Here is a 13,984-nt window from a genome sequence, read left to right as displayed (position 1 = left end):
TTTTTTTTTCTCCTTCCCCCTCCTCGGTTTGTACAACAAAAACTCATCATCGAGAGTCCATTCTAACACTCGAGGAAAATTACCGAAACAAGTTACACACGACGACAATGATCTCATCTACCAACGGCGAAGACTCCAGGTAATTTATTTATTATTGTCACCTATCAAATAAATATCAGGTCTTATCCTTACTAACGGAATGGATTTATTTTTCCAGTTAACGAAGACAAAATACTTGAGCGTCGTACCCATCACCTAGCAATTTTTTTTTCTAGAAACTTGTGACCATAGTTAGTGAAAAAGACATACAAAGGTGGATATGTTTTGCTTATTTGATCTCAAATGATGTGAAATGTACCTAGGTAGTATCAAGTCATGCATGTATGCAGTCGATAAATATCGCTTTAAAGATCAGTTGAAGATGATGGTGGAGCTGGACGCTGTTGCTGAAGTTTTATTGGGGACTGATGTGATAATCACAGCTACAACAGTGTTTCAGCGACTCTGGGTTAATATTCTACCAGGTTAGTCAAAGCCACCACCACAGTCATTATTATTCCAGAGCGAGTGCTTTCTAACAGGTTTATCAGAAAGATATAGGTCAAGAACCGATGTTATGGGTATATACTGAAAAAGAAACATAATATAATAAAAGGACTCAACTGCCTGGTGGTCTATTCATCGTTCTAGTCTGGTCCTGTTCTAAATATAAGAATCTTGTAGGAACGAGGAGCGGGTCTTTTATAGGGGCCATATTGATGAGAGTCTCTCATCTATTCTTTTTTCTAGGATGAAATGAGTATGACAGCCATATCAGGTTTAATGTCAATGAGGCTGAAGTGGAGCAATTGTTAGAAGAATGCCTTTTTTTTGGGTTACTGAAGACGGGTACTCTATCTCTTTCTTTTCTTTATCAACCCAACCTCTGTCTCTGTCTGTTTAGCCCCAGGACGGGACCTAGAGCCTCACAGCTTCAGAGTCACAGGGTTGATCCCATTACTTTAGATTCGCGGCAATTTCTGGAGGGAACATGGTCAACCCACCCAGGTAGTTAAACTGGACTGGACTGGACTACATATCTATCTCCAATTCAGGAACATTTACTGTCCAGCCCTGCACAGACGCAGACTTCAGCATTGAACCAATTCCTCCAGCAATTATTATTACTTTTGTATAGTATATACCTGTATTAAACTTGTCAGGTACCTGAAGAGGCAGCTATCAACTGCTTAGGGCAGGTAGGTTTATACCAGCCCTAAAGGCAGTGGATCAGGGGGCCCGCTTTAGCCTCTCCGCTACATAACTTTCTAAATCCATGTTTCCCTAGTTAAAACTGAACAGATTGACCCTGTTTAATGTCAATATTTGGCAAACACTTAACTACTGAGGATCTTTCTCCTTTTTTTTTTTTGATCCCACCATTGGGTCAGCAGAACTATAAGAGCGGTTCGATACTTATGTCTACCTCATAACCACTGTCACCAGGTTAGTAATAATTACTATACTTCTTCGTATATAGCTTCTAATAATGAGTCTCTTTACTGGCGTGATGTGTGTGTTTAATGCAAATGGTTACTTGCATACATTCAGACAAGGATCCAAATTGATCACCATTGATTGATTGACGTCGAGAGACCTGGGACGACCAGGGCAAACTTCCAGGAACGTCCATTAAATGGCACCTATCTTCTATAAGAGGCTAGCCTATCGTTTTGAACGTAACAGTCACATCTCTTTTCATGATTGTTTTTTTAGAAAAAAAAAAGATCTTAAATTGTGCAGTCAGCTGCCAAAGCACCTTCAGAAACCAATAGAGAATTCCTCAACAATACGGACTGTATATCACATATGTTTATTTAATAATGGTGATAATTAACCGAGGAAGAAGGTAATAATTTACACATCGAAAAGAAATGCATTACTAGATAACCTGGCAACGAACAGAGGAATCTTCCCTCGTGGCTTTTCAGTTCCTGACAAGATATCCACTGTAACATTATTATATAACCTGTTTACTCTCGCTCAGAAATTAGGTTCAGATCTCCACATATCTCATATATCATAAATTAACCTCCCAATAAGCTAAATTCTTGCAAAGAGATGGGGAAATCTTAACCTAAATATGTACGCCGTGATCATGGAAACGCTTACGGACTCCCAATATGGATAGTGATGGGCAATACGGTCTGTTTCTTGTTGTTGATAGGCCGTATATGAAGACTATGACATCAGTGGATAACGTCACCACCATTTGTGGGGTGATGGGAGATTATCAGTAGATCAGGTGACCATTTTGATATACTACCTAGCTACTTAGGTAGGTAGCTGCTCTATAACTTATGGTGAGAAGTCGCAGGCTATCACGGCAAGAGCCAGTACCCAACCTGCCTGATTCGAGAAGGTTTTATGCTCATGTGAACCATTTAGGTGCCCAATGACGGTGATTACGAGTCAGGATGCCACCCTGACCCGTCTTCTACGGCTGATATCTGGAGGTTGAGGGATGCGAGGTGATATCAAGCAAAGGGAATAGCTTCACTAGCCAAGTTGAGCTGGCTAAGGGCGATTGCGATTCAGAGCACACAGCAAGAAAGTCAATATTGTTGCCTGACAAGGGCAAGCATTGACAAGATGATCGTAACGTGGGATGCCCTCGTGCCCTAAATGGCTGGTTCCCCATGAAATGTTTCATCTAAATAGCTCTCTCCTGAGCCAATCAAGAGAGTGTGATGGATTGAAATTATCCTGAGCCTTTTTTGGATGTTGGTCACGTCCATGGATGCCATAATTAAGAATAATTCCAATTAAGTCCGATGGGCAGATTGGAAAGAGGGCTAATTTCTCCCAAAACGGCAAATCGAGTAAATTCAGACCAAGGGAGGACGGCAGATTGCAGCAGCAATGTAACCTCGTGCAGAAGTGAATGCCTGCTAATACGGCCCAAAATGGGGAATTAACAGCATATAAATAGAAATTATCTGACGATAATTTTGTGCATGCAGGACGATCACAGACGGCATGTCACTAGGCTAGCGCTGCAGGTTTAGCTCCGAAAAAGCGTCGGCGGCAGACCAGTCACCTGCGCTCTCCACGCTCTGCCTGCCCGGGTCGGCGCGTACCCAGCGACGCTACGTCCTGTCACATCGCTCCATTAACCTCGCAGTTCTGTCAATCAGGCGCAAAAGGCTCAGCTATGCCATCTGATTTGACCAACCACTTAATCCCCTCGATGCGAGCGATGCCACTGGTCGTCCAGGCTGCAGACTAGTCCTCCAGATCACTTCTCATCCTTGTTCTGCTTCCCATGTGCATTTCGTGGGGCCAAGTCTGAGACGACAACCAGGATATGATCTCGTTCAAATTGACTGGCCCAAAGCGCCACTTTGGGTGATTTCCCATCGGACGATCTCGCTATTCGCTCGCACCGGCCCGTCTGCACGACTGGCTTTACGGAGTACGGCGCTTCCACAGATCCCCCGCCTCTCCAGCTCGACCTGCGTACATATACTTGGAGGCTACCCTCCCATCTCAATGATGATTGTGTTGTCCAATTTACCAGATACCCCTTCACCTCGTTTCGATACCCAATGACTGTTATGCACCCAATCCCTTCCTATTGTACCATATAAGAAACCATTCCAAGGATATAGATTTCAATTGCAGAACCCCGTTTCTCTTGTCCGAGTATTTCCCCATTTCTGTCCTTTCCCCTTCAAGAACCATACACCATGGTGAGTAAAGCAGACTTCCAGTTTCATGATATCACTAACAAGAAATGCAGGATTCGCACTACTCCCGCCAACCTGCGGTGAATACGGCTCATAAACGCCATGACGTATCCGCTTCTTCGATGCCCACATACTCGAGGAGGCGTTATTCGGAAGCGACGGAGTTCTATGACACCGACTTTGAAGCAGATTTTACAGACGACGAGTCCCCACGGAGGAGTGACGAGTGGGTAAGTTCGAACCTGGTTGAGCAGGTTGAGTACAATAATAATCTCTTCTAGTTTGCATATGACAGCTCTACCACGCTCTCAACGCCAGATCTGCCAACTCCAGAGACTGCAACACGGGAAGTCTTCGACTTTGAGGAAGACGAGAAGCCTGTGCAGGGTCCCACGGGTCCTCACCTCTTCAGATCATCGATTGCCTCTTCGTTATACGCCAAGTCCACCACGGTCGACTTGTACTTGGAGAGGTCACCTGTCCAGGCCAACTTCCCCGAGCTGCCAAAGACCTCGTTTCAATCAGAAGAACCAAAGGCTGCGAACCACTTGCAGCCTGCTGTGTCCCAGCTGGATGAGAATGAGGTCCGCCGATGGTCACCCATGGACGTGGCAAACTGGATGGCCAGTGCCGGGTTTGATGAAGGGATCATTGAGAAGTTCATCATCAACGACATTTCTGGCCAGGTTCTACTTACCCTGCAAATCGAAGACCTCAAGGAACTCGACATCCATTCATTTGGTAAACGCCATCAAGTGATGAGCTCGATACAGCGCCTGCGTGACAGCGTGTCCATGAGTTCCGATTCCGAACAACGCCGCGGAAGACACTCTCGAAGGAGCAGTTCTCCAGAAATCTCGGTGTCACCAACCGGAGAGGTCCTCCCCCAGAGCCGGGGCCGTCGTGGTCGCGAGGATATGCCGATCTCACCAGCGGAGTCTGTCTCCATCGTGGGAATTGAACAGGTGCTACCCAAGCCTCACAAATGCTCCAAGGGCGAAAACTGCCCCAAGTACAAAAGGCAGCAGCGCCAGCTCGCCCTTCTGGCTCAGGAGTATCCTGGGGAGCTTCTTCAGCCGGGCACCTCGATCATCACCGGAAATCCAGGAAACCCTGAAACCGCCGAGAACCTCCTGCGACCGAAATCCGACGCTTCTCCTTCAGTAGTAGCTTCTTCAGACGTGCTGGGTCCTGAGAAGCCAAAGTTGTGCCAGGAGGCTCTGAATGAAGTCCAGCAACGCGATCCACAAGAGAGTATCCGGCAATTTCTCAGCTATCAGCACATCGATCCTCCCTCTCCCCCCACCTCCAAACCTGTTCCAGAAATTACCACCACCGCAGCTCCTCCTTCAACTGGTCAACTGTCTCCCAGTAGCGCGCAATCTCCTCACATGGCGGCTAATCTTCGAAACCTGCCCAAACTCATGATCCCCGCGGAACCGGAATCAGACATGTTGACTTCGGCTCAACGAACGATCACTCCTGGCTATCAGATGGGAGTTACTCCAACTGGCCCCGCAGACTACCAGCCCTTTTCCTATGGACAGTATGTCTCCCCGGCGGACTTCTACCGACAGGGGACTCCATTCTCCGAAATGGATGTGCCAGTCACCGCCATCCCGAACGGACCAATTGCTCGTGAGACTTCCCAGTCTGTTCCTCCGGACATGCGTTACGGGAACCACTACGTCCAGCAGCACGAGCCTGTCGTCCGCGCTGCCTCCACTCGACCCCGGCCCGCCCCCTTGCGCCGGGTGGACGAGGACAAACCGCTCAACCCGATCGACGACCCGTCCGAACTTCGACGCAGTCCCCGTCAAGCGAATCACGCGCCCTCCGGGTCTCAATCTTCCCTCAGCAGCACCGACCCGGAAGTGACGCGGAGCGGGTGGATGAAGAAGCGCAAGACGACGCGCTTCCTGCGCCACGAATGGCAAGAGGCCCACTTCACGCTCCGGGGGACCAACCTGGCGATGCACAAGGACGAGATCGACGCGCGCCGCAACTCCAAGGCGCTGGAGACCATCGACGTGGACGACTACGCCGTCGCCTGCTCGTCTCTGGCGACGAGCTCGAAGCTGACGGCGGCGTTCAAGCGCAACGTCCTCCGCCGCGCCGCCAACGCGAGCAACTTCCTTGGCAACGGCACCGACGACGCTGCGTTTGCGTTCTCGCTGATCCCGACGAACAAGGACGGCGAGAAGAAGAACCTGTTCAGCGCCGGCGGGAAGAGCCACCATTTCGCTGTTAAGACGCGCGATGAGCGGATCGACTGGATGCGTGAGCTGATGCTTGCCAAGGCGCTGAAGAAGGGCAAGGAGGGTGGCGGCGAGGTGCAAGTCAATGGCAACTTCATCTAGCCGACACAATCACAAAATTACCTCATTCTTTCATTTCTTTTTTTTTCCGTCCTTCTTCTCTAGTCCACTCCCTCTTTTGGTTCACATGCGATGGAAGGGGGAAAAAGCCATTGGGTGGAATATTTGATATTGATACTTCATCATCGTCATCATCATGATCATTATCGGCTCAGCGCTTGTCGTTTGCTTGCGTCTTTGCTTGCTTCACAAATTGCATATCATCACATCATCATATCTTGTCCTCAAGTATCTGCTTTTACCTGTTCTTTTTTTTTTGTTTTATTCATGACCCTCACGACACCCAGACAGAGATACTCGTCGCAGGACGACAGACATGTTTTTCCTTTCGTTATTTTTTATTTATTTATCGACTCTCCTGCTGATACTGATACTGATACCCATATATGTATTTATGCCCAGCTAGCTAGTTAGCTCAATTCTTATGTTCTCAAGTAAACTTATTTCGGCAATAAACGTTGCATATAACTTGCATTTCATTTCATTGCATTACCTACATTATGTTCTAACGAACAGCAAAATCAATGCTCATATATGTGTTCCCTTCAGGATCTTGGTTAGTAGTGGTTCGATACGAATTTTGTGATCTGTAAAGTTAGTTTTTTATTTTTTTTTGGACATCTGTTCTATATTTCTAATTCGATCAACAAGCGACATGTACATCACAATTACTGCTCTTTAAACACCAATCATTTAATCATGCAAACCAAGTATCTAAAACCACCTGTATTCGATAAAGAACTATTGAAACTCACATCCCAGAAACAGACAAAAAAAAAAGGTCAGAACAAGGCAACATGCATCAGAACTAGAACTAGATCGCTGCAAGTCTACCCCACCATGCAAATCACAATCGCCGCCCACCCATCCCCATACGCCGAGCTGCGAACGACTTCCTCTAGGGGCGCAGTCATGGGCACGACAACGCCGTGGAGCACGGGCTTAGCGAGAACGGGGATTCTGCGACTTGGGAAGAGATTCGGGAGGAGGGAGTGGAGGGCGGTGCCGATCGTTTGCGGCTGCTGCGTGTTGCGTGTTGTCATCGTACTGCTGCTGCTGCTGGAGGAGCCGGACGCGGATGTAGAACTGGAGGAGCTGGAGATTGTTGGTGGGAGAGGGGACTGGACGACTTTGAGGGAGGGGCGTCCTGAGTCGGGTGGCAGGGGGAGGAAGAATCGGACGGGGACGTGACGGAAGGGCTCAGAAGACGGCAGAAGAATGTTGGTGATGCGTCGGTAGGAGGCGAGGTCATCTGTGAATGTTAGCATTGTGGTTACGGTTTTGGCAAGGGATTGTGTGGCATCAGAAAGCCAGAAGTCTCCCATAAGGTAAAGAAGCTTGGAGAATAGCAGGGTCCTTACGCTCTTGCACAGCCTTCCACAGCCCCGACGAGTCCTCCTTCGACAGACTCATAATCCCCTTCGCATTCCCATTCCTCAGAAAATCCGCCTCCTTGACGCTATTAATAAACGCGTCGTGCATGACCATGCCGTCCGGATCCAACCGGACGAGGTCTTCATCCGGCCAATTCTGGAAATGCAACGTCAATCGCCACGGAAGGGGGGAATTCGGTTTCTCCTCCCCGGCCAGGATCTGCGACTCCATAACACTGCCGCTGCCAGCACCATCTCTGGACTTCGAGATGGGGTCGGCGCCGGAGTACAGGTCGTAGAGAAGACCGACCGGGTAGTGCCATTTTAGTGGCACGCCTTCGAACGAGAACCAGCCCTGGTGAGGTTGGCAGTCGGGGTCGATCAGATACGAGGAGAAGAATGCGTGGAGCTTGGGTAGTAAGAAAGGGAGATATGAGAGGCGTGGATAGGAGATCTGTTAGATACTTAGTAATGAGTTCATTCATCGAATAGCAATTTAAATAGGGGGAAAAAGGGAATTGAATTTCAAAACGATCGATAAGAAAACGGGTAGAATTACAAGATACGGATCACACTGGTCATAGGTCCGACATTCTGACGGATCAAGGACGATCTCCAGTGGTAACCTCCCCTCCCAGACTCTTTGCTGAATGGCGCTGAGAGATGCTGGGTTGGTGTTGGCGTTGGCGTTGGCCATGTTCCAGACTCGACTCTTATTAAATTAAGATGAAGGTGGGCCGTTGCGGTTGCGGCCGCGGCCCTGCTATTGACTCAACTAGAAACCCAATCAGCAAGAGCCAGTGCAGATGTAATTAAATTTATTACAAAAGTAGACAATTTCAAGAGGGGGAAAAGGGGGCTGTATTTTGTATATGATCTCGACATTTATCAACTTGCATAAAAGAAGGCATTGCTGACGGGTCACTTACTACTACTATGTTGTACTACGTATGCGAGAATGATCGATGCCAATGGATAGTCTGCCACGGGAAGACCATGATGTAGTACTCCGTAGTACTAAGTCATCAGGCGGGAGGGGAGAGCATGCTGGATAGGTGTGACTGCTGGAATAAATCTTTGATGATCGAAAAAAGAAAGATAAAATAAGAAAAGAAAAACGAACGACCTCCTTGATGTGTACTTTGTAGAATTGAATTGCAGTTGACGTTTGGCTGTCATGCGGCTCAATGTGCCCCATCACGTGCTTCTGATATTTGGCTTGCCTTGCACGTGGGGGTTTCTGCCTGAATATTCTGGCTTAAAGACTCTTGACCGAAAAGAAAGTCGCAGATGACCGAGCTTGTCTCGACAACATCCGTTCAACAACCCTCCTGTTTAAGTCTTAGGGCATGATATTCTAACTAACACACCATCCCGTTTCCTGTGCGATTTAATATAACTGATGGGCACAACGTCATCGATGGTAAGGCTCGGGATTCCTTTTATGACGAAACTTCGAATCTCAGTCAGACCCTGGACGACAACTAAGAAAGGAAGGAAGAAAGAATATGTGCTGAGATATTCCAGAGATTTAATTATTCAATCTAACCTGGATCATTGAATGATGCTGATGAAGTGAACTACTCATAGTTTTATTAAACCTGAACCACCTCCACGCAGTACTGTACTACATGCATGTACGTACACCTCGATAAGCAAAGAAAAGAAAAAGGGAAAATGGCAGACTATCCAGCTTCAGCCTCGTCTCTACCCTACCAAGAGCCAGATGTTGTCACCGTTCTCGTCCAAGCGGGCTTCCTGCTGGCTCTCAACTTGGTCAATTTTGCACTCGACAAGCTGGTCTATTGTGGACTGGTCGGACAGCTGTTCGTTGGCATTGCTTGGGGTGTGCCGGGCGCGAATTGGCTGGATCGGAATGTCCAGGAAGTGGTTCAGCAGCTTGGTTATCTTGGGTTGATATTACTGGTTTATGAAGGTTAGGATAGAAACGCATCCGCATCCTTCAGACTATATGTCTTGAGTTTTTTTTTTCTAAATAAACTACAGGTGGATTATCAACATCCTTCTCCGCCTTAAGAGCGAACTTTCTGCTCTGTGCTCTGGTAGCTATCACCGGCATTGCTGTACCGATTGGCCTATCGTTTGTACTGTTGAAGCTGGTCGATGCGACTCCCCTGCAGGCCTTTGCTGCTGGGGCAGCTCTCTGCTCTACCAGTCTTGGAACGACGTTCACTATCCTATCCACCACGGGCCTGACAAAGACAAGGCTTGGAGTCGTGCTCACCGGCGCAGCTATGATGGACGATGTAGTTGGCCTCGTCATGGTCCAAGTGATTACGAATCTTGGAGGGACGAGTCCAGAATCGTCGTCTTTTAGTGCTGTGACTGTCATCAGACCCGTGTTTGTCTCAATCGGTTTTGCCGTAGGCCTATTCACAGTTTGCTGGGCTATTGTAGGACCATTGCTGAGGAAATTTCTCTCGGCGACAACACGGTTGCCGCCAGCACTGAAGTCATTCAATGTCGCCTTTTTAGTCCACAGTTGCATACTGATCGGGCTGGTAGCTGGCGCAACATATGCGGGGACTTCCAATCTCTTTGCAGCGTACCTGGCTGGCACTCTGATAAGTTGGTTTGATGAGACGTTTGGAATCGTCCCAGATGGTCGTTCACACAGAAGGAAAGTCACAGACAACAACATCCATGGAGGTCCAGATATCGATATGAAAGGTCCAACTGGATGCACAGAGTTGAATCCTGATTCATCCCGTCAGGATATTGGGCCATCTAGATGTGCACATCCATCGGGTTCAGATCGTGATTGCCTATGGAAAGCAATTGTGGTATCGAATGAAGATGCCCCCACAGGTATTGCAGCCTACGAGCGTTTCTATAAGGAGCCTGTTAACAGAATACTCAGACCTTTGTTCTTTGTAAGCTACCTACCGCACAAGAACCTGATCAAGACGATTAATTCTTGGAATACAGGCATCCATTGGGTTCTCTATTCCAATTACGGAGATGTTCCGAGGAGACGTCGCATGGCGCGGCATAATATACTCGATCCTAATGATACTGGGCAAAATTGTGACCGGCATCTGGCTTATCAGGGTCTCGTTCTGTTCATCGCTTATTGACAAGCTGCGATCCACGCGCATCATCAGACTGGCCTTTTGCGCCGCTCGTAGGAAGGAGAAAGGATCACAACCCGTAGTCGGACCCGGCAGCGGTCTAGATTCAGGAAAATTCCAGGACCAACAAGGGCTTTCTAGAATGGCAGAGTCGAACGGATCGCAAGGCAGACAGCGAACTGCGCGAGAGAATGCGCCTGGCGTCGAGACCGCCAAGACCGATCGTGCAGCACGGGATACTGCGATCGTCAGTGCACCTGACTCGCACCTACCAGCAAAGCCACGCTCTCTCTATCCAGGTTCGATCCTCGGTTTGGCCATGGTCTCCAGAGGGGAAATCGGGTTTCTCATCGCCTCCTTAGCGGACAGCAATGGAGTCTTTGCGTCTGACAGTCAAGATGGAAGATCTTCTAGAGAAGTGTTCCTCGTTGTTATCTGGGCGATTACTTTGTGTACCCTGGTTGGCCCCATCTCCGTTGGCACGCTGGTCAAGAGGGTGAAGAAACTGCAGTGTCAGCGCGCCAGGTCCAGTGGTGGTGCAGACCCGTTGGGAGTATGGGGCGTATCATAAAGCTCTAGTCAGCGACGGCTCTGCTTCTTTTCTTCTCAGTGAGCCCATGTTCGACCTTCCCATGATATGGCCTTACTTTATTCGGATGCCTACGTACTGTACTTCCGTAGTTTGGGCCTGTTATCCTCCTCTCCCATCGTTGTCCTCTCTCAGAGACGGTACTGCAGCCGGCAGGAAGAGGACCTTGGAAATGTATATCGTCTAAGCCATTGTCCGGCGGAAGTGATATGAAGGTTGCCTTGACGAAGGAATAAGCAATAGCGGGGCCATCGACTGGCCAGGGGGTGGTGAGAGTGGTCGAGACCACGGTCGATCTGGTTCCAGACCTGCCTTTGTCGATCCGATGCCAAACTGAAATGATTAGCAGTGCTTGAGGATTTGAGATAACGAGATGAGGTGCATCTAGGCAGCGGTAAAATGGATACATCTAGAAGTGTCAATTTCTCAGTTGGGAAGGATGAGAAACGACTTCAGATGCCGCCTTACCCGCGCTGCCGCGTTCTTTCCTATCTCGTCGGGATGGTCGATCTCCGCTGTAGCTGCAGATGAAGTACGCGAGTGCGTCCGACGCATGGACAACCAACAGCGCTCGGTTTGTGCAAAAGGTCGATCACAATAGGAACTCGAGGTCGACTCGCTAATGATAATGAGGGGATCGTCGTCTCAGGACATCGGAACTTCCCTTCATGTCCATGTAAATGTTAGGTTAGGTACGCAGCTGAAGAGGACGCGGGTCTAGACCCCACCAGCGCTGGCAAGAGCGATCAGCGCAGGAACAGACAAGTAACCAGGATGCCTCCAGTCTAGACCGTTACCTTCAACAATCCCATCTTCCTGCAAAGTCTGACTGCAAAGTTGTACAGATGACCAACGTTATCCTCTTCTTCAACATGTCATTCTTCGTTCCCCTTTTCCGGCCGTTTCCCGTGTAACGTTGCGCGATCACACAACAAAGTCCGAAGAAACGGCGCAAGCAGAGATGTCCCTCGTGATCGCGATTGGTGTCTCCTTCAAACATCTGATCGAACTCTTGGACACAAGTCCGTTTCAGAACCAGTGGTCGCACGTTTGAAACGGATTGGAGAAGGGTCCATTGTGTGCGGTATTTGATTGGTCCAATCGCGGTCTATGCCAACCTGAGCAGGTCTTGTCTGAGCTCCAGAGATGAGGCTCTAGCGCTAGTAAGAGCCGAAAACTGATACCAAACCTTCTGGAGTTCGACGATGCAAGAAACTCTCCCGCAGCGGGTCGATTGCATTGCCACGTGGTGGAAGTTCAGAACGACTACTCCAGCTTAATGTCGACAGGCAAAATTTGGGTGCCTACAAACCCAGTAGCAAGCCTCCGAAGTCTCGAATGCTCGAGGCTTGTCCTTAGCAGGAGTCACCTCCATACTCCTCCCCTGTCGACTCCAGCCTTACAGTCGATCCAGCTAGTGGGACGATCCGCGTCTCCACGCCGGATACTGGCGCCGACGGAACTTTGCAGCCGTGCACAATTCTGCCTGTCAGCTTGGACATGACAATCACGGCTGAGCGGTTGCCTGACAACAAGCAGAGTCCCTGTTTGGCCTAGATTTGGGGGCAGGATGGTTGACACAGTCGAGGTCATCATGAGCAACAGGAGTCCTTCAAAGATCCCCTTCTACAATGCATGTGTGTCATCTTTACATTCACCCTATTGGTCGCCAGCTGGGACCAAAATTCAGTTCCGAGATCCTCTCCTCCGGGGCACAGGTGGCCCATCAAGCCACCAATCCCCGCTCGTTTCATTAGCTGAGACGCAAGAAACAATTGGCTCGTTGATCCACACGGCAGACGTTGTGTTCATCTTGTTTATACTCCATGTCCTTACAAAACCAACGAGTCTGCACACACGAGTGGAAAATGTGTTGCCATGGATAGGTGAGATGAGAATTGTCACTTTCGGAGATGTAAACATAGAGCACTATCGTGCCGGCTGTGACAGAAGCTGGTGCGGTGGCATAGTGTGAAAAATGGGATGTCTAGGTCAAGACCGAAACAGGAATTCCGAAATGACTGTGAACAGCTGTTCACAAACGATGGATTCACCCCAGTTAGCCCCATGTCTTGACTTGGCTGCCCTACTTGAATCTTGCTGCTTCGGACTGAAACTTTCCCCAACACAGCTGGTTTGCTCGTATTTTTTTTTGATATATAAAGGGCTAAGAGTACCCTTCGATTAACAGCCTCTCGTGTCTTAGATATTTCGACCTCTCTGGCTCGACTCAACTCACCAAGTGCCAATCTGAGGAAGGTTGTTTTGTTCCTTTGCTGACTCTCAAGTCAGAGGTTCTTGCTCCTGTTTTACATTTCATATCTAGACATCATTGTCAGACCCTTCTCTCAAGACCACAGCCAGAACAACCTGGTCACCTTGAACTCGTTCAGGACAAGACAACCTCACCATCTCAACATGTCTCGTCCCAACAACAATAACTCAGCCCGGTACGACTCTCCCAGATCACAACATGTTGAATGCTCACACTGACGTTGAAAGACCCATTCAAAGCCATCAGAACGACACACCTGGGCAGCTCAACGACGTCAACTTGGCTCGAGTGCCGGAAGCTGGGAACAGCCCTGGCTTCGAGAGATTCCGTGGCTGTCATGCCGCAGACGAGTCGTACTTTGCCGACGCACGAATACAGGACCGTCCTGCACATGAAAGCAGGCTGAGGGAACAAATCCGTCGGGTGGATGAGTTGATGAGATAACATGGGGGCGATGACAGCAAGATGTGAAAAGAAATCGGCAACGCATGAGGAAGGAAATTTTCAGTCTCATGTGGGAGACTTGACATCCATGACAACAGAAACATG

General features: G+C 48.8%; 6 protein-coding genes across 6 annotated transcripts; 5 read left to right on the top strand and 1 right to left on the bottom strand.

Moving 5' to 3' along the window:
• Positions 1 to 352: 352 nt before the first annotated feature.
• On the top strand, positions 353 to 631 carry VTN77DRAFT_1620 (uncharacterized protein; the record flags this gene model as incomplete). The annotated part of the gene is made up of 2 exons (XM_069417372.1): positions 353 to 524; positions 591 to 631. The coding sequence occupies 2 exons, from the start codon at positions 353 to 355 to the stop codon at positions 629 to 631; spliced, it is 213 nt and encodes a 70-aa protein (XP_069272874.1).
• Positions 632 to 3,728: 3,097 nt separating this feature from the next.
• VTN77DRAFT_1619 (uncharacterized protein) lies at positions 3,729 to 6,088 on the top strand (the record flags this gene model as incomplete). Its single annotated transcript, XM_069417370.1, has 3 exons — positions 3,729 to 3,731; positions 3,782 to 3,958; positions 4,010 to 6,088. 3 exons carry the CDS (start codon positions 3,729 to 3,731, stop codon positions 6,086 to 6,088), a joined length of 2,259 nt encoding a protein of 752 aa, XP_069272873.1.
• Positions 6,089 to 6,936: 848 nt separating this feature from the next.
• VTN77DRAFT_1618 (uncharacterized protein) lies at positions 6,937 to 8,176 on the bottom strand (the record flags this gene model as incomplete). The annotated part of the gene is made up of 3 exons (XM_069417369.1): positions 6,937 to 7,358; positions 7,468 to 7,933; positions 8,039 to 8,176. 3 exons carry the CDS (start codon positions 8,174 to 8,176, stop codon positions 6,937 to 6,939), a joined length of 1,026 nt encoding a protein of 341 aa, XP_069272872.1.
• Positions 8,177 to 9,156: 980 nt separating this feature from the next.
• On the top strand, positions 9,157 to 11,142 carry VTN77DRAFT_1617 (uncharacterized protein; the record flags this gene model as incomplete). The annotated part of the gene is made up of 3 exons (XM_069417368.1): positions 9,157 to 9,415; positions 9,487 to 10,373; positions 10,429 to 11,142. The coding sequence occupies 3 exons, from the start codon at positions 9,157 to 9,159 to the stop codon at positions 11,140 to 11,142; spliced, it is 1,860 nt and encodes a 619-aa protein (XP_069272871.1).
• A 640-nt stretch (positions 11,143 to 11,782) lies between these two features.
• On the top strand, positions 11,783 to 12,214 carry VTN77DRAFT_1616 (uncharacterized protein; the record flags this gene model as incomplete). Its single annotated transcript, XM_069417367.1, has 2 exons — positions 11,783 to 11,852; positions 12,006 to 12,214. 2 exons carry the CDS (start codon positions 11,783 to 11,785, stop codon positions 12,212 to 12,214), a joined length of 279 nt encoding a protein of 92 aa, XP_069272870.1.
• A 1,364-nt stretch (positions 12,215 to 13,578) lies between these two features.
• Positions 13,579 to 13,879, top strand: VTN77DRAFT_1615 (uncharacterized protein; the record flags this gene model as incomplete). Its single annotated transcript, XM_069417366.1, has 2 exons — positions 13,579 to 13,610; positions 13,663 to 13,879. The coding sequence occupies 2 exons, from the start codon at positions 13,579 to 13,581 to the stop codon at positions 13,877 to 13,879; spliced, it is 249 nt and encodes an 82-aa protein (XP_069272869.1).
• Between the last annotated feature and the right edge of the window lie 105 nt (positions 13,880 to 13,984).

Source organism: Rasamsonia byssochlamydoides (assembly GCF_041956645.1).
Source record: "Rasamsonia byssochlamydoides strain NRRL 3658 unplaced genomic scaffold VTN77scaffold_131, whole genome shotgun sequence".
NCBI classification, from domain to species: domain Eukaryota; kingdom Fungi; phylum Ascomycota; class Eurotiomycetes; order Eurotiales; family Trichocomaceae; genus Rasamsonia; species Rasamsonia byssochlamydoides.
Note: the sequence above shows the minus strand (reverse complement) of the source record. Positions and strands in the feature narration are given on the sequence as shown.